Genomic DNA, 24,948 nt, shown 5'->3' with positions numbered 1-24,948 from the left:
TTGTTGGCCATGTGGGATCTGATTCCCTTAACCACTAGACCATGGGGCTATCCCTAGACGGCTTTTTTTTTTTAAAGCATATTTTATTGCATTGTAACTATTTGTACATCTATATATGTGATGTAAATGAGAGTTCTGTTTTTGTTTTTGTTACTTTTAGTTTTGCTATAGGGCATATACACTCACTAGAGAGGGAAAATGATAAATCACCCTGCTTTGTGTTCTTAATCCTACATTCAAAGTGTGTTTAAATGTAGGATTAAGAACACAAAACAGGGTACAATCCTGCAATCCCTTCACCTCTGTTTTCCTCTTAGTATATTGGGCATGCACACACATGCACCTGACATAATCCTCAAGCAGCTGGTCCTGGACTCAAACCAGTCAGTCAGTCATGTGAGATCTAGCATCTTAACCTCTATGCTGCCAGCTAGCCCAGTGGTAGTTTTTAGTCAACCAACATGTCTGCTTATTCATAACACCTCATCCCTCAAACATGGAATTTGAATTATAGTACAAAGTATTGTGTTTCTCTTTCCTTGCTCTCAAAAGTTGTGGAGATTTTAAAATCCATTTAGATTGAATTTCTTGCTTATAATAGGTACTTTATTCAGATTTTTCACTGTATGTCATCTCTTTCCTCTTCTCCCAAAGGAGAAAGCAAAGAATTTGAGCTTTGTTTCTGAAAGTAGCAGGCAAGCTTGATAGAGTATTTAACTCTTTGGGAGGACTGTTAGTGTGAACAGAAAATATCTTGTTAAAATCTACTTTTTACATGAATTGGATTAATTTAAAGCCAGATAGTAATCACCTTATTAAATAAGTAAAAATGGACCATATCAATCTTAAGATTAGTTGTAAATGTTTGAGATGATGAGTATGCTAATTATTCCAAATGAATCATTACAGATTATACTGTAAAATCACATTATACCCCCACAATTATATGTAATTATTATATGCTAACAATAATAAGACTAAGTCTAATGTATCAACTTTGTGTAGTCTTCACAAGATACAGTGTCTCATTTTAATTCTGAAATTTTCCGTAACTCTAAGAAAATAATTGGAAAATAAGTCTTGCATAAATAGGTCTTATATGTTTCATTATGTATGATATACCCATTTATTTATTTTTTAATTTGCTAGAGGATGTATGTGCTCACTGGAGAGAGACAGAGACAGAGAGAGAAGAAAAATGAAACGGCATCCCCATAGGGAATGATCAATGCCGCAATCCTTTCTACTCCGTCTCTTCTGTCTTTTGGGATGTTGGGCATCCATAGACATGTCCCTTGTGTGTTTTTCAAGCCACTGGGTCCAGGACTCAAACAGCACAGTCAGCCATGTGGGATCCAGCTACCTTAACCACCAGACCACGGCCTAGCCCAACATACTCATTTCTAAAATAATTGTGAAAAGAGGATTCCACTTAGTTTTTATAATTATGCCATTGTACTACACCATTTGTACATTTGTTTTTCTATTACTGCCCATGATCTGTTTCTTGTTCTTAAGTACTTTGAAAATGGACCTTAAATAAACAAAAAGAACTAAATTTGAAAAGATTAAAATCTATTTCTGTGGCCAAGTCTGAGAATTATTATAGAACCTAAACATTGTCTAAAAGTTAATCAGGCCATAATTGTAAAGTCTAAATTCAGTTTAACACATGCATGACTTTCATTAAATTAGGAGCTTCATGTTTTACATGCTTTGAGTCAGTTCTCCCTTTCACGACCTCACAATTGTCCTCTTTTTAAAAAGCGGCAGCAGCTCCACAAAAACAATTCACCAGACAAAGGCCCAATTTCTTCCTTCTGGCATTACCTTAGTTGCTGGCTAATCTGAATTTGTTATCAGGAACCAAGTAGTGTTTAAAGAGACCTTTTATTTAAGGTATGGATTGTAGTGTTTGTAAACAATTTTATTAACTTCCCTAGAGGTTGTGTGTTTAAAAACCAATCTTTTGAGTATTTTTCTGATTTTACAAAAGGAAAAAAAGAGAGAGAGAGCGAGCACATTTGGTAATAAATTTAGTATGCCTTGATTTCTTTTAAAAAAATCTTTTAAAATTATAATGCACTTAATCACTGTACATCTTTACAGTGTACAGAATGATCTTTCCCATCATGAATACAGTGCTTATTAGTCAAGTCAGATACTATCATATACATCATCCTCAACAAATAACTGTTCATTTTTCTATCTGTTAAATGTGTCTTTTTTCCCTGATCCCTTCCCTCTCACCCACTATTACCCATCTCCTCTTATACTGTCTCTAATATCTACAGTTACCCTTAACTCTGCTGTTATATCCAATCTTTCAGTTTTTGCCATAGAGTGCAGACATTTGGTATATATTATAATAGTGGGGACACATGCAATGCCTCTCTTTTATACTCTGGCTTGCTTCTCTTAGCATTAAATGTTGCATATTCATTCACTTTGTATCAAATTGTTTTATATGGCTGAGGATTCCATAGTGTATATGTGCCACATTTTTTCAATCCATTTATCTGTTCTTAGTCATTTGGGTTGATTCTATGTCTTGGCAATTGTGAATAATGCTGCATTAAACATGGATGTGCAAGTATTTTTCCAACTGAGTATATTCCTAACCTTTGGGTAGATATCCAGAAATGGAATTGCTGGATCACATAGTAGTTCTGTTTTTTGAGGAACCATCATATCACTTTACACAGTGGCTGTACTAATTTTTATTTCCACCAACAGTGTAGGAGAGTTTCCTTTTCACCACAGTCTCGCTGGTACTTATCATATTTTTTTCATCTTTGTCATTCTGACTGGGGTTAGGTGGTATCTCACTGTGGTTTTGATGTGCATTTCCATATGATAAGAGATGTTGAACATTTTTATATGCTTTTTGGCCATTCATATGTCTTCCTTGGAGAATTATCTGTTGCCCATCTTTTAATTGGATTGTTTATTTTATGTATTTTTGTATTTTTTGTGTGGGTAAGCCTCTTGATCTGCCTATATATTCTAGTTATCAGTCCTTTATCTGAAGCATAGTTTGCAAATATATTCTCCCATTCCATGGGTTATCTCTTTAATTATTGTTACTTTTGCTGTGCAGAAGCTTTCTAAAAAGCCTGATGTAATCCCATTTGTCTATTTTTGGGATTATCACCTGTGCTCTGGCGATCTTATTTAAGTCTTGACCTACTGCAATGTCTCCAAGATTTTCTGCTCCATGTCCCTCCCCATCATTATTTCCACCAGTAGTATTACAGTTTGAAGTTTTACATTTAGATCTTTGATCCATTTCAAGTTGACTTTTGTTAATGGTGAGAGATAAGGGTCCAGTTTCATTTTTCTGCAGGTAGGTATCCAGTTTTCCGGTACCATTTGCTGAAGAGATTTTCTTTTCCCTACTATGTTGTCTTGGGCCCTTTGTCAAAAATCAGTTGTCTGTATGTTGTGAGGTTTATTTCTGGGTTCCCTATTTTTCATTGGTCTACATGCCTGTTTTGTGCCAGTACCATCCTGTTTTGATTATCACAGCTTTGTAATATGTTTTGAGGTCAGGAAGTGAGATGCCTCTTACTTTATTCTTTTTATATAGTATTGCTTTGGCAATACAGGATCTTTTATGATTCCAGATAAATTTTATGATTTTTTTTTCTATTTCTGTGAAGAACAACTTTGATAACTGGATTAGGATTGCATTAAATGTGGCTTCATTTTGAAGGCACAGAATTTACAGCTTTTATTCTGACCTGTCCCTGCCCAATAAATGAACACTGGTCAAGTCTTTAGCCATTTAAGCTAAATACTGCTTCTGATCTTCATGCTTGGAGGGTTTTTCTTCAATCTTCATAGAGACTCCTATTTGCAAAATCAGGACTAGCTACTCATCAAGTGCACAGACTGGTGTCTCCACAAAACCATCAGCCCCTAAAAATAAAGGGGTGGGTTTGTTTAATACTTTGCATAAAGTATTAGGTATGAATGTTGTTGCATGAATTCAGAAAAATTTTATAGCTCTGTGAGTGTGTTGGGCCACCAAAGTTCTTTTCTTTTCTATGACATCTCCTGACTTCTTGGAATTAGATCTCCTAATATTGAATTTATGCTGAACTTGTACTTACTAAGTTTAATTTTGCTTAGAGTTTGTCTTCATATGGTTTCCCTTTATTTCTATAGGATAATTTTTTTTAGAAAGATTTTTGCTATAGGGCATGTTCACTTGCTGGAGAGACGGAGAGAGACAAAGAGACAGAAAGCAAGAAATCATCCCCCCAGGGCAGATGGCCATGCCACAATCCCTTCTCCTTCATTCTCCTCTCAGGATTTTGGGCACACACACACATGTGCCTGGCATGAGTTTTAAGCTTGTGGGTCCAGGACTCAAACTGCAGTTGACTATAGGGAGTCCAGTGATGTTAACCATTATGCCATCTGCTTGTGCCCCTATAGGAGCTCTTTCCTCTTCTTTTTAAAATTTCCAGAATTTTAATGTGAGAGAGAGAGAGAGAGAAAGGGAGAAAGCAAGCCGCCAGGTCCAGGACTTGAACTGTGGTTGACCATGTGAGAGTCCAGTGCCCTTACCACCACACCACCTACTGGCCCTTCTATAGGAGAATTTTAATCATTGATTTTTGGGAGAAATCCCATTGGTACTCAAGAGCTAAATGAAGCCTCTTTCAATGGGTTAAGAATAGGTAAGTTTTAGGGGCCTGCAAGTGGCATGGTGGTTAAAGGTGCTGGACTCCCACATGGCTGACCACGGTTCAAGTCTTGGACCTGATGGCTTGCTTTCTCACTTCCTCTCTCTCTCTCTCTCTAATCAAAACTGGAAAATAATAATGGTAATAATAAAGTTAAATAAAAATAGTTCTTTTAAAAAAACAGAATAAGTAAGTTTTAAAACTTACTAGGGTAGAGATAGTTTCCATCTATGAATCTTTGGACCAATTTTCCTTCTGTTTTAGATTATTCATGGAAGATGCTTGGAAATGCAGGTGGGCATCAAGAGTGTATGATATAGTAGGATGAGGGAAGGATATTTGTAGACTTGTTTTGGAAGGTTTGGAGAGGATTGATTCTTGACTGACAAAACTGAAGACTCCTTCCTTCTCCAGCCCCTAGCAGGAATTAACAAGGGACCATCCCTCTTTTTTTTTTTTTTTTTTTTTTTTTGGAGAGGTTTTTGCTATAGGGCGCGTGCGCTCGCCAGACAGACAGAGATAGAGAGACAGAAAGTGAGAAACCACCCCCCCAGGGGGGATGGCCATACCACAATCCCTTCTCCTCCATTCTCCTCTCGGGATCTTGGGCACGCACGCACACTCGCCTGGCGTGAGTTTATGCCACCAGGTCCGGGACTTGAACCGTGGTTGACTACATGGGTGTCCAGCGACATTACACTAACTGCTGGTCCCAGGACCATCTCTCTTATCAACTAAATTCATTGTCTTCATATACTGATAGTGGGCAGGCCAGAAAATGGTTGTTTTGTTTTGTTTTGTTTTGTTTTGTTTTGTTTTGTTTTGAGAGAGAGAGAGATATTTTTGCTTTAGGGCACATACATTTGCTGGAGAAAGACAGAAAGTAAGAAATCACCCCCCAAAGGGGATGCAATGCCACAACCCCTTCTCCTCCATTCTCCTCTTGGGATTTTGGGCATGCATGTACACATGCCCAGTGTGATTTTCAAACCGCCAGGTCTAAGAATTGAACTGTGGTCAGCCACATGTGAGTCTATCACCTTAACCAGCATGGAACCTGGAAATGGTCTTTTAAAATATCACTCACATTTACTGTTATTTTTTGCGTGTGTGAAAAAGATTTGCTTCAAGGTATTGATAGAAATAAAGTTAAATTTTTGATTCTTAAGTAAATATTGATACTTAATATTTTTTCTTCCTCATTGGAATTTGATATATTTCACTATGAATCAAAAGAATAATGTTAGCATATCAGAGGTTTTGAAAATTGTACTTTTTAGCATGATAAACTTTAAAAATTAATTCCAGGTTTTTGTTTGTTTGTTTGTTTGTTGTTTTGCATTTTTTTGGTCATAGGGCATTTGCATTCACCGGAGAGAGACAGATGGTGAGAGGGAAAGTGAGAAATCACTCCCCAGGGGAGCTGATCACACAGCAATTCCTTCTCCTCCATTCTCCTCCTGGGAATTTGGGCATGCACACACAGGTGCCTGGCATGATTTTTAAGCTGCTGGGTTCAGATCTAACTGCAGTCGGCCATGTAGGAGTCCAGTGCCTTAACCACCGTGCCACCTGCTGGCCCCTCAAATTCTTTCGGCAGTTTTAAAAATTGGTTTCATACAAAGATTTTTTAAAAATCGGTATATTTTAAAAGCTAGAAAGCTAGAAAGCTAATTTGAGGGAAATGTATTAGTAACTCTTTTCCTTTTAGTATTTATAGTGCCTGGAATCAAGAGCAGCTCTTAACACTGGCAGTTTCTTATCTGTTATACTAGTAAAGTAGATTTGGAAGCTGCAATTTTAACATTTAATTTTTTCCTTTGCAGAGCAACTTTAGAGGTAGCAGATTCCAGCCCCAGTATAAATCAGGCCTAGTACAGAAGAGCTTGTACATTCAGGCTAAATATCAGCGTTTACGGTTCGCTGGTCCAAGAGGATTTGTCACAAATAAATTCACAGAAAGATTACTGAGGAAAAAAAAGGTTAGTTGGATTATGATTCTTTAAAGGTGTTGGATGGCTTTTGAACTCCTAAGATATTTATGTTCATTAGATAAATTGGGCTTTTCATTTAATTTTGTTTTAAGAAACAACCTAGATTTTTAAAATGTTCTCATTGCAGGATAGTTGAATGAGAACTTTAAGAAGTAATAGAGTTGTGAGACTATTTGACCTGAAGATGCTTTCATCTTTTATACCTTAAGTATTTTGAATATGCCAGCTGATTGAAATATTTACTTTAGTATTTCTCTTGTGTGGTTAATATTTAAAATGGGGATTCATGTAAAGACTTTAATATTTTAGTCTTATATAATGTGAATTATCTGAGTTCTAAAAACCATTGAGCTGACTTTAAACATGGTGTCTTCTAGAAATTCATGGAAAGTGTATATTATGAAAAAACTGCATAGATTTTTTTTTTTGCACTATAGTAAACTCAGGCTGGAATTTCACTTTCCATGAACTTTTTCAAGCCCCCACATACTAAGTGTTATATATAAAGTCCACTAACTCTTTTTTTCCCCATCCATATACTTTTTATTGTAGTAAAATGTGATAACATAAAATTTGTCATTTTAACTGTTTTAAGTATATAATTCAGTAACATTTAATTACATTCATAGTACTGTGCAATCATCACCACTGTATACTCTCTTTTTACATTTATTTTTAAATTAATAAGCAAAAATTATATGTATTTATATACAACATGATGTTTTGGTGTATGTATACATTGTAGAATGGCTAAACCAAACTATTTAACATATACATTACCTGACATACCATTTTTTCATGTTAAGACATATTCTTATACTTAAAAATCTCCTCTCAGCAATTTTCAAGTATTAACTGTAGGCACTATATTGTACAATAGATCTCTTAAACTTACTCCTCCTGTCTAACTGAAATTTTGTGTCCTTTGAGCAACAATTCCCCCAGCTACTGGTAATCACCATTTCACTCTCTGTTTCTATGAATGTGACTTTTTTTAGATTTCACATATAGGTGAGATTATTGGTATGTTATTTGTCTTTCTGTGCCTAGCTTATTTCACTTAACATTATATACTCCAGGTTCATATTACATTTGCTTTATCCATTCAATCTATGATGGACATTGAGGTTGATTCTATTATGCAAATTCAAAGTATCAAAAATTTATTTACTTGATTACTTAAATTACATACTTCTTTGGTTATATATCAATTTTATTTAAATTAATCATGTTAGTATTTGAAAATGCAGTGTAAACATGATATAAAATTAATTTCTGCATAATAATTTTATATGTGTGTGTGTGTGTGTGTGTGTGTGTGTGTGTGTTTAAAATTTCCTAGAGGGTGTGTGCACTTTCTGGAGAGGAATGAGGAGAGAGTGGTAAGAAAGCATTTCCTATGGGGAATGGTCACAGCACAATCTCATCTCTATTTCTATTTTTGAGATTTTAGGCATGTACATATATTTTGAGATTTTAGGCATGTACATATAGTGTTTTATAAGCTGTTGAGTCTGGGATTTGAACTGCACAGTTGGCCATGTCGGATCCAGCCAATTTAACTACCATGCCACTGACTGGCCCACAATATTTTAAATGAGAACCATATTATTATTATTGATATTGAGAAAAGGGTACTTCTCTCTCTCTTTTTTTCCCTTTCTTATGTGTGTGCACATGCTCTATCATGAATAAAATAAAGTTTTAAAAAGAGGTTTCTAATTTCACTATATATGTCTGATTTTAGAAAAACCATCTTGCTCTTTTTTAAAAAAATTTTGCTATAGGGCATATGTGCTGGCCAGAGAGAGACAGAGAGAAAGAGAAAATGAGAAATCATCTCCACAATGGGGATGACTACACAACAATCCCTTCTCCTCCACTTTCCTCTCAGGATTTTGGGCACACATGCACATGTGCCCAGCATGATTCTCAAGCTGCTAGGTCCATGAGTTGGCCAGGTGGGATTCAGTGCCTTAACCTTTTAAGAGAGATATTTGCTATATATACACTCACCAGAGAGACAGAGAAAGACAGAGTGACAGAAAGTGATCAATCACCCCCCATAGGGATTGGCCACGCCTCAATCCCTTCTCCTCCACTCTCCTCATGGGATTTCGGGCATGCATATATATGTGCCCGGCATTGGTTTTAAGCCACTGGGTCGAACTGTGGTCGACTACATGGGAATCCAGTGATATAACCATTACACCATCTGCTGGTCCCCTACCATCTCTTTAAAAAAAAAAAAATACAAGCGTAGGGACCAGTAGGTAGTATGAGAGTTAAGGTGCTAGACTCCCACATGTCTGACTGTGGTTCAATTTCCAGACCTGGCAGCTTGAAAATCATGCCAGGCACATGTACACATATGCTCAAAACCCCAAAAGGAGAATGGAGGAGAAAGGATTGCAGTGTGGCCATCCCCCAAGAGGTGATTGCTCACTTTCTCTTACTGTCTCTCTCTTCCATGCACACAAGCACACATGCCCTATGGCCAAAACCTTAAAGACAAAAACAAAAAAGTGTAATCAGAATAATTTTTCTTCTTGTAGGTATTACTCTCAGGCTGTGCCAGTGCTTGGCTAGAGATGCTGCTTCTCCTCCTATCTTGTGTGACTAGTTTCTTTTCAGCTGATCTAGATATTTGTTCCTGGTCATAGGTGGGAGCCTTACTCTTCTCAGGGAAGCTACTCATTGATTTCCTCTCAAAAAGAAAGGCATATTGAGACCATATTCCTTGATTGCAAAATTGAGTTTCTGGTACATGGTGTCTCTTTTGCTTCTGTTAACTCCATGCTGAACTTAGAGTTTTAGCTTCACTTAAGTCCATTTTTTAAAAAGAGAAATTTATGCTATAGTTCTCATGTGTTCACTGGAGAGAGAAAAAGTGAGAAATCACTCCCCCATGGCGGGTGGTGGTGCTGGTGGTGAGGGGATGGCCACACTACAATCCCTTCTTTTCCATTCCCCTCTCAAGAGTTTGGGCATGCGCACACATGCACCCATCATGAGTTTCAAGCCACCAGGGCCAGGACTCAAACTGCAGTCAGCCATGTGGGAGTTCAGTGTCTTAATTGCTATGCCACCTGCTGACTCTAAATTCATTTTTTAAAAGAATTATTTATTTAATTTTATTAATTACTATTATTATTATTTTCTAATTTGCCGTAGGGCACGTTCACTCACGAGAGAGAAAAAGAGAGAGAGGGAAAGTGAGAAAGCAAGCTGCCAGGTCTAGGACTTGGACTGCAGTCAGCTGTGTGGGAGTACAGCCCCCCAACCACCATACCACCTGCTGGCCCCAGTCCATTTTTTTTTCAACATCTGTCTTTTAGGTGATTTGGGTTCCTGTGTGCTTACCTTACCTGTCTGCTTCAACTTGTACTATATACTCATTGAACTTATTCCATTTCATCATTATTTTCTTTGTCTCAGTTTGCTCAGTTCCTGTTTTTTTTGCCTTGTTCTTCCAGACTACATTACCCACCAACCCCACTTCATGACAAATAGAAATCAAACATCAGGCCTTTATCATAGGACATAGAAGTGTGCCCTCAAAGGCGCTAAAACCTGTTATGAGTCTCCAATCTTTACGCTTAGGCTTAGACTTTATGTCATCTAAAATGTAGCAGTTGTAGTTAGGGTCCAGTGTGGGGCACAGCCCTGCCTTCCTGTTGCCTTTTACTGCCATCCAAATGCTTTAGAAGTGGCCCCAACATAGTGGATTTTTAAAAATTAATGTTTACTACTCTCTCAGTGTCTACTATTATTTCTTAGGCCTACCCTTCTGGATGCTGCTTTATGTATTTTTGCATTGTGGCTACTTTGACATGGGCTTTCCCAATCTGGCCACTGTCAGTGCCTGCAAACAAGCCATAGCCAGGCTTTTTATGGGCTTGTATTTGGATGTAGTCCAACTTTACAAGTATAGCATCAAAACACATACCCTACTATTGGCACCCTACTTGGCAGTTGGGTTCCATCTCCTAATCTTTAGGGAAAGGAATAAGGCACAGCAGCTGTTTTGTTTCTGCCAGATCCAAACTAAGATGCTTAAGGCTAACTTGGCCTTTAAGCTGTCCTGGTAGTAGTATGCTACCTGAAACCCCATTTTGTGTATAAACTGATGGCTTGGACCTGTTAGTCCATTTTACCTCAGTCTTCATGCATAAAGAAAAGAGGTAAAGGCCCTGTATCTTTGATTTCATCCAAGGTTGCTTCCCCTTTCCCTTAAATTATGGATACTTTTGCTAAAATGAAATTACTGGGTTGTAAGGTACCATTTACATAATTTTTTTTTTCTTTTTAAGTGCCAGAGGATATGTGTGCTCATGAGAGAGAAAGAAAGTGGAAGCACTCCCCAATGGGATCTGTTCATACCACAATCCTCTCTCCTCCATTTCTCCATCCTGTCAGGATTTGGGCAATGCATGTGCTTATGTTTTTCAAGCCTCTGGGGTCAGGATTTGAACCATGGTTGGACATGTAGGATCTGGCTCCCTTAATCACCAGGCCACAGGCCTAGCCCTGTATAATTTTTTATCCCAAGGTTTAGCATTAGAGGGAAATTTGAAGATTCTGCCCTAGAGAGAAACCTTAGTCTGGGCAACATATCTATATTGTTAATGACTTTTCGCCCTGCTAAGGAGTTCATTCTTTTGGCACTTATTAGACTACCACATAGATTAACTAAGGATGTATGATTAATTTATTAATCTAGGTATTCTGAAACTTTTTGAGCCTGAAATGAGATGAATCTATTATTTCCCACATGCCTCAAAGTTCACCAGGACTATTTAGATAGCTCTTTTCTCGACTCCTCATCCCTCTGCCATGTTGAAATGCCTGGGCTGATCATTCATGGCTTGATGGTCTGGTGTTCCTCTTCTGTAGCACATTCTGTTATGTGCCATCTGACTGTGTGCTTCCTGTCTCAAACATAAAACAGCCTTGGGGACTGGGGAAGGCAATCCTAGTTGGGTTCCTAATGCGTTCTCTTCTACTTACCATAATGATAGTAGCTTCCCTAAAACTGCATTGGCTCTATAGCTACCTACAGAGTCATAAGATTTCTCATACAGTGGCAGAAAAGTACAGAACTGAAACTTCCTCATTCATCATGTACTTGTCATATTAATTCCATTCTGACCCCAAGTCCCTTTTACTGGGTGTCTTTTCTCTTGAATTCTGTGCTTGGACTGAGAGAAGAGATGGTTGGAGGAATGTCTAATATCACCTGAAATAGAGCTCATCTTTTATCCACTAGCATTCAGAAGTACTACCATTAAATACCCTCTACTCTATCACAGAAAGTTTTCAGAAACTCTTGAGGGTCTGATTTTACACTAGAATATGACAAAGAACCTAGTAACATTGCCACTAAGAAACCATCAGACATTGTGCATTTGGTCAGAAAGGCACAGAGTTCCTTCACACAGTAGCTCCCAATAGTCCTCAGAAGCCTGTAAGAAGTCTAACCACGGATAGAAAGGGAAGAGAAGAGAGGGCATAAAGACAATGCAGGAAGGAAGTTAGAGACTGAGATTTGTGACTTTTGGGGGTTGAAAGAAAGCTTGAAAGGCATAGATGACAAAGATAGAACAGGAACCAAGAAAAGAAACTATTATATACCTGCCATGTCCCCTGAGCTGAAATGTGCCAGGGTACAAAGGAAGATTGTGTAAGGGCATCATCACGTTCGAGCATTTGTCACTTGGAGCGTCTAGTTTTGCTACCTAGTTGTTTGACTTCTCTGTCTTATTTCGTGGTTTTTCTTCCTCCTGCATGCTTTTAAAATGTAAGCATTTCTCAGTGTGATGTTTATTATTCTCTTTTCTCATTACTTCATACTACTTGTCCTTACTTCTTCCCAAGATGTCAGTCATTACTTCTATTGATATCTTCAACCATGACTACTTTCCAAACCTCCAGTTTTAGCTGCCTCCCAGATACTCTCACATGAGCATTCTAAAAGCATCTCAAATTCAGCATGTTCAAAATCAGACTTAAACATGCTACAGCAAAGAATGCCTTAATGTCACACTAAGTGACAGAATCCAGACACAAATGGGCACATACTGTATGTTTCATCAGGGCGCATACTGTATGCTTCATTTATGTGAAACGTTCAGAATAAGCAAAGCCATAGACACAGAAAATAGATTAGTAATTGCTGAGAACTCAGAGGCTAGGGGAAAATTGTGAGTGGCTTATAGGGTTATTATTAGTGGGTATGTGGTTTTATTCAGGGACAAGAAAAACATTCTAAACAATACATTTAATTGACACAAAAATTAAAAGTTATTTGCTGCTGATAAGGTATATGGCAATGTCTTTGTCTTAACTGATATGTACTGTACCTATGCTGGGAAAAACCTCGTTGTACACTGTAGAGATGTAAGTGATTAAATGTAAATAATAAATACATATTTTTAAAAACTGCAGTGATTATAGAGTTGCACAACTTTGTGAATATACTGAAAAGCCACTGAGTTGTACACTTTAAGTGGGTAAACTAAATGGTATATGAATTATATTTCAGTAAATCTGATAAAATAATATCAAACTTGTTCTCTTCCTCAGACCACTTGTGTCCCTCAGGGTCCATCACTCTCACAGCTAGCCAAGCCAAACTAGAAATTTGCCCTATTGGCCCTCCCCATTCTCCTTTCTACTTTAACTGTTCCAAGTCTTACTTGTATCACTCATTCATTACTTCATTCATTCTTTTCAGTGGCTGCATATTATTCTACTCTGTGGGCATATTATTTATTTTAGTGCTCTTCAAACCTTTCACTCATGTTCTGAAATTTTGAAGCATTATCTAGATCCTTGCATAATTTTTGATTTTTTTCTTATAAGTTGTTGTAGAGGGTGTAATTTCTGGTATATTATAAACAATGGCAGTCTTAAATAAAACTGTTACATTATTCTTTCAAATCCCTTTAGGGGAACCTGCAAACCACAGGGATTTTATAAATAACATGATCTGTTTTCTTTTCCCCCCTGTTCTTTTAAACTTTAAAGTACAGTGTGTTATGATTTAATTGTGTTTTTCTGAACCAAAAACCTGTGGAAGTACAAAGGCAAGGCTGATCGTCGAAAATAGTCTTTAATAAAATTATTCATTTACATATAAATGTGAATAGTTAGAAGGTGTAAGGGAAAAAGTAATCAGAGCAATTTTTATGTTCTAAGAAGTTAGAATTATGAAAGGCATTTTGTAAATTGATTTCTGTGTAATAGGAGTAATGTTGTAATGTTAAAAATTAAATAAGCAAAGCTTAAAATAAATTAATTTTAAAAAATCTATCAGATGGATGTGTGCTTGCCTGAAAGACAGAGAGAGAGAGAGATAGAAAGCAAGAAATCACTCCCCAGGGGGGATGGCCACACTGCAATCCCTTCTCCTCCATTCTCCTCTCAGGATCCTGGGCACACACGCATACATGGCCAGTGTGAGTTTAAGCCACCGGATCCAAGACTTGAACTGCGGTCGACTACATGGGAGTCCAGCAACATAGCCATTATGCCATCTGCTGGTCCCATGCCTGGCATGATTTTCAACCCACCGGGTCCAGGACTCAAACTGCAGTCGGTCATGTAGGAGTCTAGTGACATAACTGCTATACCATCTGCTGCCTGCCCCAAAGATTTTTAAATTTAAAAAAGTATTTTATTGATAACTAATATTTTTTAGGCTTTTGCCTTAGGGCATGTGTGCTTTCCAGAGAGAGACAGAGAGAAGGAAAGTGAGAAATCACACCACAAGGGAGATGAATATGCCAAAATCCCTTTTCCTTCATTCTCTTGAGATTTAGGATATGCACACAGAAGCATCCAGAGAGAGTTTCAAGCCACTGGATTCAGGATTTGAACCGCAGTTGGCCATTTGGGAATCCAGTGCCATAACCACCACACTACCTGCTGGTCCCACCAAATCTTATTTGACATGTATTGGTACTATATTTCTGTGACTATTAGGTGTTAAATAATTCCTCTGGATTGACTTAATTTTTTAAAGAGGGAAAGTGAGAAATCATCCCCTGGGGGAATGACCATGCCACAATCCTGTCTCTATTCTACTGGGATCTTGGACCTGCATGTACATGCTTCTGCCATGATTTTCAAGCCACTGGGTTCAGGATTTAAAGTGCAGTCGGCCATGTGAGAGTCCAGCAACATAACCACTACACCATCTGCTGGTCTCTAGACTGAGTTAATATTACAATTGTTCAAAATATTATAAAGTTATTACAAATTTTATTATTAAACAAGAGAAGTTTTGTTTAAATTTTTGCAATTAGTTTATATACTCATTGATAAATATTACACATATTGATAGTAGAATAATACAGTGTTCAATTATCTGTTCTAATTCTGTTTTTTCTATTCATAGATGTAAGTGCTGAGAAACCTTTATGTGATTATATAGATGAGAATGAAAGGACTTCTATTTTTTTTCTTTTTTTTGGAGAGGTTTTTTTTCTTATTGGGCATGTGCGCTCACCAGAAAGACAGAGAGAGAAAGAGAGATAGAAAGCGAGAAATCACCACCACCACCACCACCACCACCACCACCACCACCTCCACCACCCGAGGAGATGGCCACACTGCAATCCCTTCTCCTCCATTCTCTTCTCAGGATCTTGGGCACACATATGCACACGTGCCTGGCGTGAGCTTAAGCCACCAGGTCCAGGATTCGAGCCGCGGTCAACTACATGGGAGTCCAGCAACATAGCCATTACTCTAACTGCTAGTTCCAAAGGACTTCTATTATAGCAGTGCTACCATGTTCTTTGTACTTACCTGAAGTATAGGCCAAAAAAGTCACTTAAGATCTATCATCAAAAAAGTATTTTGAATGTTCTGTCACTGAAAGCTTGATTTTGTTCTCTTTCAATTTTATTAAACAAAGGCAAAGTATTGGAAGCCATCTGATTTGCAGAAGCACACTTTTTATTACTAGTTGTTAGAGTTGGTTCATTTTCTTGACATCGTCACCAATATTTCATATTGACCCCCTTTGGAGGAGAGGGATCTCAGGTAATACAAAATAATAAGATTCAGGATGAGAGGAAAGTGTATCTTTCTTGTGTAAGGTAGGAGGTGCAGAACCAGTTTTAACCAGTTACATAGGCTACATAATTTTGGAAAGAGAACATTGGGAATTTGAAGACCTAGAGATTAATTTCCCAAATCTGTCTGTACCCACAAACTCCTTGAAAAGTCTTTGTGTATCCTTAAGGATCTGCACACACTGGTTCAGTGATCATTGACTGACTTAACCAAACCTCTGTTGATGACTTTAGAACAGATCACAGGTTTTCACATTGACATCTTGGTACCTTGGCATACTGCCCCTTTTACTCATTTATACTTTCACCAGCAATACATGAAAGATCCCACTTACGTATACCTTAGCCAGTACTATACAATATCAGTTTTTGTTTTCAGTTTTCAGTCTCATATAGCAGAGAATAGTTCTCGTTTGCCTTTCTTAGATTCTTAATGGTTTAAGTATCTTTGTTTTTAAATATGTCCATTGACCATTTGTGTTTTTCCCCTAAGTTTCTTTCTTTCTGTATTTTTCCAGTGTTTCTGTTAGGGGATGGCACTTACTGTACTGATTTGTAAGACCTCTTGATCTATCTAGAGCACTAACCTGTCATAAATCTTGCCAGTGCTCTTTTTCATGTTTGTCAGCTGTTTATACTGGCTTTTACATTATAGAACTTTTAGATATTTATGAATATTTATGAATCTGTATAAAGTTTATCCCATATGGCTTGAAAATTTTATATAATTTCATATATAATGCTTATATGAAGTTATTTTCTACCTTAAATGGTTTTCTAATTAATGTTTTAAATAGATAAGCATGTAATCCATTTATAATTTATTTTTATGAGATGAGATCAGGATCTAATTTTTCCCCAATAGATAGTTTTTCTTACATATTTATTGACTAATTTGCCCTTTATCTGCTGACTAAAAATACCACTTTTATTATATTCTACATTCTTAGGTATTTTTGGTCTATTTTTGGATGCTTTAGAGCCTCCTAGCTTATTTTCTTGTCTCCTGTGATTTTCTTTTACAGTCGTTTCACTACTAAATCAGTTATGCTGAAACACAGATTATTGCATATCTGTCTTGAACCAACATCTTCTAAGGATTCTACTGCCTGCTCTTGAACCAACATCTTCTAAGTATTCTACTGAATGTAAAAGAGAGACCAAACTTGTTAGCCAGGCCTAACCCTAAGCTCACCTTTCTAACCACATTTCCCCATGGAGTTCTGCTTTTTTGGAGCATAACAAACATTTTTGTGTATATGTGCCTTTGTTCCTTCTGTTCTCTTGGCCAAAAATAGTCTTCTGATCTCCATTCTATCTTTATTTTAATTTCTTTTACTATAAATGCTGGTAGATTTTTATTTCAAAAAATACAAAGCACATGACAAAACAATAACACCTGTTATTTCTGAGTGATGTGGTTACATGTGTGTATATACTTTTCAACATTTCTTTAAAATTTTCAAAATGAAAGCATTGATCCTATTCACTTGTAATACAAAATCACACATATAGGACATTGACTTAATGCAGGGAACCTTGACAAGATGAACCACATTTTCTTTATTAAACCCTACTTTCCTTTTCTCATGCACTATAAAGCCTTACCATCTTAGTCCATTTCCTGCCGCTATAATAGACTACCACAGACTGGGTAACTGATTAAAAAAAAAAAAAAAACTGATTTGGCTTGTGGTTCTAGAGGCTGGGAAGTCCAAGATTGACAAACTGACCATATCTGTTGAGGGCCTTCTTGTTGAATCATTGTTACATGGCAGTAGGTATCACATAGGGAGTGAGCATGTGAAACAAAGAAAAAAGGGGGCCAAACTCCCACAGTGACTAATGGATTCTCAAGATAATAGGATTCATCCAGTCATGAGGGCAGGGCCTCATTACCCGATTGCCTCTTAAAAATATCACCTCTTAATACCATCACAATGTCAGTTAATTCCAGTATGAGTTTTGGAGGGTATATTCAAACCATAGCACTTACCAAAGCCCCTTTTTAAACTTTTGTTTCATTTGGTCTCTAATTATTGCTGCTTACCTTTGTATTTCTTCCAATAGATTATCAACTTCATGAGGGTAGGGGATGTCTCATTAGTCTTTTATCTTCCCTTACTGCCTTTCATACAGTTAGTTTTTAGAAAGTGCTTGGTCAATGGAATCGAATCTAAGTATATATTTACACACACACTCACACATCCATCCATCCATCCATTTGCTCTAGGAGGACTCAACACATGGTTGCAGTCATGGCTATAACTTATTACAGTGAAAGAATACACAACAAAATCAGTAAAGGGAAAAGGTACATAAAGGAAAGTCCAGGGGAGACCAGGTGCTCATATCCAAAGGTTTTCTCCCAGTGAAGTCAACACAGGATGTGTCATGAGTTGTGACAATGCATGTTGAAATGGCAGCCTGAGCAGCTCCTTAGAGGCTCAATACCCGGGTGTTCTACTGGGAATTGGTCACATAGGCACCTCCTGCCAGGCATGTACATCAATCCCAGACTCCCAGGAGGAAAGTGGTGTTCACCATAAAGCCTACTATTTACACAGTTTCAGCAGCTATCAGTTAATGGTAGGAACCCTCCTGAAACTTAAGTATCTATATACTGGCCAGGGCCTTTCAAAGGCCAACCGTCAGAACTGCTACATTAGCTCTTTTCTACACAGCCATATTTTGGGGGAATTAATTTCATAGGTGGTAAATGCCTAAAGGAAGGAGAAGGTCTATATGTTAGGAATGGGTCAGGGGATTTATGCTAGTACTTTCACTAACACCCTCTTCATAGAGGAAGTTAGTTGTAAACTGAGGCATGGAGAAGAGCAGGACATAGAAAATGCTAAAACCTAAGATCAGTGTTTGGCAGTAGGATAAAAGGTTGGGGAGAGATAGAGGTATACATTTTACAGAGGGCCTCAAAAGCTGAGTAGAATGCTTAGGATTTGATGTGGTAACAGTAGGATATCATCCCAGACTGAGAATGAAAAAGCGGCCCTTTAGGATGGTTAGCAGTGGGTAGGCAGGGACTGGGGAGAGCAATGATATACTAGGAAGACCAAGAGGGGGACTTTTGCAGTGACCCAGGTGCCAAGTTATGAAAACCTAGACAAGAGTGGTGTTTGTATATCTAGCTCAGCATTCTTCTTCAAATTGGTTTTCAAATCGCTAGAAAGGAGGGAGTTCAATTTGAGAGAGAATATGGAAGAAGCTATATCAAGGGTGAATGTAATTACAAATAATTGCACATTTTTATAAATAAAGATACTTCAGTTAATTTTTCTTTGGAATTATTGCAGTTAGACTTTCCTTTTAAAATTGTTAGTAGGTAACGTGTTTTAGTTGAAGATAAGTTTATATGATTTCTCTATTGTATAATGAATAAAGAAATAGGATATAATGATGTCTACCTCTATTTGAAAGAATGATGTTGACAGAATTATATACGCATGTATTACAAGAATATTGTTGAACAAAATAGAAGAGTAAGAATTTCCTATCAGCACTGTTTTTGTTTGGAATTAAACATTTCCATATTAACCCAAATGTCAAAATAAATAAATTCTTAAATTTTTTTTCAGTTTTAATAATATAAGATCCTAGTAAAAGGTAAGGATGTATGTATGAATTAATTATTTTTATATTTAATGTCCCCCAAAAACATGCCATTCTACCGTTTCTGCTCTTTCATCAGTTGCATGGTCTCATGTCCAGTTCATGATTGGTAATTTAATATTTTGCATTGTATCACAATATAGAATCCACATTCACTCTTTAATCATCTTATTCTACTCTTTAATCGTCTTATCATTCTTGTGAATTACTTTTCCTGTACTTATTAAAGCTTTACATCTTTTTATGTTGTAGGTAATCACCCAAAAGAAAGTCTCCCTCTCCAATAGTTTTCTCTGCAGTTAAGAATCATGTTAGACAACTCCATATTGTTTTAGAATTAGAGATGCCATATGAATAAAAAGATAAAATACTTGTTTGATGTCCATGCATGTGTCCTGTCAGGCTTAGTCAGTACTTGAGAGACTAAGGTTTAAGAGTCTGGGTTTTATGGCAGGGATGCCCCCACTGAAGCTCACTTAAACAACAGAATGCTGTTTTCATCATATTACTAATATCAGTGTTATTTAGTGCCATATGTTTTCTTTCTCCAATTGACTTATCATTTGAACACCTACTTTGGTGTTCTCTATTGTTACATTGGGGGGATCTTGGGTGCAAGTAGTACTACATAAATGAAAATATTCTGAAATTTTCAGTGTGAAGCAAATTCTAGCTCCAATATTTTATCTGATGCTTCTTTTGATGTCTGTATTTCTCTTGTTTTCTCTCAATAGGAATATTCAAATGTTGCCACTGAAATCTAATCTGGAATCGATACAAATGGAAGACACTACAGGAGGATATTGGAGAACATCTCATTTTTGTCGGAGTTAGAATTGGCACTAAGGCACTAATACTGTAACTTTCTTGATAATTTTATTTTTCAGTAGTGGAATGCTGCAACTTTTTTACACTTAATTGCTTTTAAATTACAGTATTCAATTTAAAAGTTGTATTAACTACAGTTTCTTTCACAAAAAGTCAAAAGAATCACTCGAAGGGCATTATTTATTGATGCATTTTTTTCTGAGCATGATTTCATAGAGAGAAGTTAACCAAGTGATACCCAGTTTATATGTTGAAAGTTTTGCTTATGTAATAAAAACAAAAGTATCCGAATTGTATACTGTCTGTACATGAAAGAACTTTAAACAGTGGCCTTATGGTAGCAAATTTTATACTGGATTTTTCTTTTTCTGATGACATTTTGGCTTCTAACTTAAAGTTTTCTTAAGTTTCTGAAAATCAAGTCCTATATAATTCATACATTTCATATTATAAGAAAGCAAGAGAAACGGTGCTTCAAATTTTCCATCAGGTAGTTGTGAGTGCACTGAATTTTTAGTAATATGTTCATTCAGTTTTTTCCACAACTATTTGCGGTTTTCCAATTTCAAATGCTATTGTGGAAAATATGTAAAGATTTTATAATCTATATTCCATCTTATTTTTCCCTCAGGGCAAGCTTGTGCATATCATATTTTTAAAAGGCTTTTTAAAAAATCTTACAGACAAAAATGTCATATTTGAAAATTGTACTTTACAATGACTGCATTACACATTTTGCAAGCACAGGTTCTAGAGTGTTTATTTTCAGTTCAGTTGATATGTATTGCGTACCTACTATGAGTAAGATAAAATCAGTGAGATTTTAAATGAAACTTTTAAGTTCCAATACCTTGTTTCTTTATGTTTTCTGTGTTCTGCTTAACAGTATATATACATTCCCAGTTAAACTTTTGTGAAATGTTTATTTGTAATAAAATAAAATACTGTTGCTCTTTCTGCTTGAAGAAGTTACTTGCCAGTTTGTGAGAACATTGTCTTTTTTTTTTTTTTGATTTGCCAGAGTTTGCGTGCTCTCTGGGGGAGACACAGAGACAAAGAGAGAGGGAAAATGAGAAAGTACCCCCAGTGCTTCTCCTCAATTTATTCCTCCATTTATTCTTCCCTTTAGGATTTTGGGCATGCACGCACATGTGCATGTGCCTGGAATGATTTTCAAGCCACCGGGGTTAGTGATTTGAACTGCAAAGTTGGCCATGTGGGATCTGACTCATTTAACCACCACACCACCAGCTGGCCCAAGAGAACATTCTTTTAATTTTGGATGAGACTTACAGTTTTGGACAGGACCTGCTGGTGTTTGAAACTGTTCTACACTTACAAAGACCAAGCTTTCTAAATAAAAATATGAACATTGGTAAGAACTTGTTTTTTCATGACTGGATTATGAAAAGTCTTACTATAAGCATTTAGTTGTTTTCTTTTTTAACATATTAAAAGGTGAGATACACTTTTCCTTAAGTGAGTTAGTGACAAAGGGGACAAGAACACTTGATTCATTGCTAATAGTGCAATAAATTTAGGTATTATCTATGGCCTGTCTTGTGTTGTACTATATTTATTGGTCAGGCTTGCCAAACATCTTTAAGATTCTACTTATGGCAAGAAAGAAATGCATGCATACATTAGTATGGCCACTGTATATTGTGTTAGATACTTAAAAATTGTCTTAAATTTTAAAATAATTGATTTCATTTGTTCCGACATTATAGGGGACAATTATGAGCCTTGAATATTTAATCATTTGATTCACAACAATGTAATACACGATACTGTACTAAAATTACAGCAAAGAACAAGAGGAGAAGACACATGGACCCTGCCTTTATGGTATGAATAGTATAATAGAAAAAGATGAACATTAAAAATTTAAATGTAACTTGGTAAATTGTATTGATTCTGTAGCTCTATTTTATTTATTATAGCACTTAAGAGTAAGATGGTTGATTTAATATTACTCATTCCACAATGATTCCCTATTTAGGCATATTTGAATTACTTTTGGCACTGTCTCAAATGCAAAGCATGTTATCTGCAAAATACTTATTCAGAAAATGTTATATATATAAAAGACCTAAAGCCTGAAAAAAACACTTGCTTTATAATACAGACTATAAAATAAGGACAGGGCTATCTGCCTTATTCACCATTTATCTGTAGTACCCAGTATCCTACTTGATACATAACAGCAACTCATTAAATATTAGTTGAATGATGAATGAATGAGTAGTGAATATGTTTATTAGGAACTACATATCTAATTGTCTTGTGGACACTGAACAAAAGGTTATCCATAGTATTTATTTATTTATTTTTGGACAGGTTTTGTTCTATAGGGTGCATGTGCTCGCCAGAAAGAGAGAGATAGAAAGTGAGAAATCACCCCCCCCAGGGGGGATGGCCACACCGAAATCCCTTCACCTCCTTTCTCCTCTCAGGATCTTGGGCATGCATGCACATGTGCCTGGCGTGAGTTTAAGCCACCAGGTCTGGGACTAAAACCGCGGTCGGCTACATCGGAGTTCAGCGACATAGCCATTACACTAACTGCTGGCACCACCATAACATTTTAATTGACTGGAAAATTTTAATTTTCCAATGCATAAGACTTGAGAAGAAACAATTTTTTAGATAAATTCCATACCATTGCCTCCTCCCCTTACTCCCCCTACATGCTAGGCCCTTCACTGGCTATGGAAAGACAGAGACAATAAGACACAGTCCCTGCTCTGAGGAACTTCATCAACTGTTTGGGGAAGAAATTCACAAAAACAAAGACTTGGAATATAGAGAGCTAAGAGCTATAATGGACATGTATACAAAAGGGTGAGAGAAAAGTTAGCCTTCTTGATTGAGCATCCCCTCATCACATTTCTTTCCTGTTGATTTCACAAACCTCAGAAGGCACTATTCTATGTGTGGTTTTATTGATTTTAAAAATTGATGCATTATGGAAAACTAGGTAACAGGATCTCTTTGTGTTCTTTTTTATAGCTCCATGTGAACATAAATTTCAATTTAAAAAATCACCCATAGTCTTGTCGCAGAGAAAACCATTGTAAATATTTTGGAAGATACATTTTCATTTTTTTCTGTTGGAAAAAATATTACATTAACATTATAACAGTTTATGTACCACATTTTACCTAATAAATCCTATATTTTCCAATAATTTTTTTAAAAGATTGAGGAATACTTCCAGGCAGAAGCAGAAAGAGTAAAGTTGGATCAGAAATTCTTTCAGTCTCTATTAGTAACTTCAATTTCTACCAGGCATAAATTCACCAGTAACAACCAAACAAGGAAGGGAGGAGAAGGTGCTAATTTAACAAGGTGTGATATGACTTTCAAGCCCTCCCCTGTCCTCCATAAGTAACACTGAGTAAAGAAATGAAGTTGACAAAATCATGGTCTCCATAAGGACAAAGGGACTGACAGGATGACCAGGCCCTGTGGAGGAGAGTCTAAGAAAACCCTTGAAACAATGTCTTTGCTGCCATCTTAGAACCTCAGCGGAACAGGAAAGATCCATCAGGACTAGGCATTTCCCAGGTCTCAGGGCAGCCTGGGAAAGCCAAAAAGCCTGCAGAAATAAGATACACCTTTCAGCCTAGTAAGTCCTGGTTCTGGACATATAATGGGAGCCCAGAAGAGAGATGATGCCAGGTTCAAAAGCCAGGAAAAGGAATGATTATGAGCTCTGAGTCCATAAAAATATAGGACTATGATTTTTAAATGGAAGAATCATAGTTGTAGTCTAGAATGTAAATGTTATAAATCTCAACAAAGAAAAATTAACATACATTAACAAATAGGAGGATGGGGGAGGGAAAGTGGGATGAAAATTAAGAATTAACCACCTTGTCTTCCATGGCCAGATATCATGTCAAGTCCTGTCTTTAAAATTATGAAGTGTGGGGGGAAAGGACAGCAGAAGGTATAGCAGTTACGTCGCTGGACTCCCACATGGCTGACTGCAGTTTGAGTCCTGGACCAGTGGCTTGAAACTCAGGCTGGCGTGTGTGCATATGTACCCAAGATCCTGGAAGGAGAATGGAGGAGAAAGTATTGCTTTGTGATCATCCCCCCAGGGGGTGATTTCTCACTTTCCCTCTCATGGTCTTTCTCTCTCTCTCTGGTGAGTGCATGTACCTTAAGGCAAAAAACTCTAAAAAAAATTACAAAGTAGGGGAAAAACCCTAGTGAACAATATTAAGTATTTCACAATCTTTTTATCTTGACCTTAGCAGAGTGGTTCCTAAAGTCTGGTCCTAGACCAACCACACCACCATCACCTGGGAACATGTTAGAAATGCAGATTCTTGGACCAACTTGTGGTATGGTAGTTGAGGTGGCTGAATCCCCCATGGCTGATAACTCAGTTCAAGTTCCAGACCCAGCATTTTGAGAAACACATGCAGGGCATGTATGCGTGTGTGCCCAGAATCCTGAAAGGAGGGAGAAATAGAGGGGAAGGGTATTGTGGCATGACCTCGCACCATGGTGAAGGGTACTTTCTTGCTTTCCCTCTTCCTCTCTCTGTCTCTCACCAGCCAGCGAGGGCATGTACCCTCTGGCAATTTTTAAAAATTTATTATTATTATTATTATTTACTTTGATCAGACAGGGGTTGGGGGTGAGGGGGCAAAAAAGCAAGCTACCAGGTCCAGGACTTAAACCTTGATTGGCCATGTGGGAGGCCAG

The 24,948-nt window shown here is 37.0% G+C and overlaps 1 protein-coding gene across 4 annotated transcripts in view; it reads left to right on the top strand.

Annotated features, from left to right (window-relative positions):
• BCLAF3 (BCLAF1 and THRAP3 family member 3) overlaps positions 1 to 20,336 on the top strand; it is a 54,931-nt gene extending 34,595 nt beyond the window's left edge. For all 4 annotated transcript variants that reach the window (XR_003549115.1, XM_006146645.3, XM_014587113.2 and 1 more), the window contains 2 exons: positions 6,521 to 6,676; positions 20,133 to 20,336. Coding sequence is in view for 3 of the 4 variants with exons in the window: in XM_006146645.3 (XP_006146707.1) it covers positions 6,521 to 6,676; positions 20,133 to 20,162 (186 nt within the window). In the remaining variant the exon portion in view is untranslated. The remainder of the gene's footprint in view (positions 1 to 6,520; positions 6,677 to 20,132) is intronic.
• The last annotated feature ends 4,612 nt before the right edge of the window (positions 20,337 to 24,948 follow it).

Source organism: Tupaia chinensis, unplaced genomic scaffold (assembly GCF_000334495.1).
Source record: "Tupaia chinensis unplaced genomic scaffold, TupChi_1.0 Scaffold000184_1, whole genome shotgun sequence".
In the NCBI taxonomy this organism is placed as follows: Eukaryota; Metazoa; Chordata; class Mammalia; order Scandentia; family Tupaiidae; genus Tupaia; species Tupaia belangeri.
Note: the sequence above shows the minus strand (reverse complement) of the source record. Positions and strands in the feature narration are given on the sequence as shown.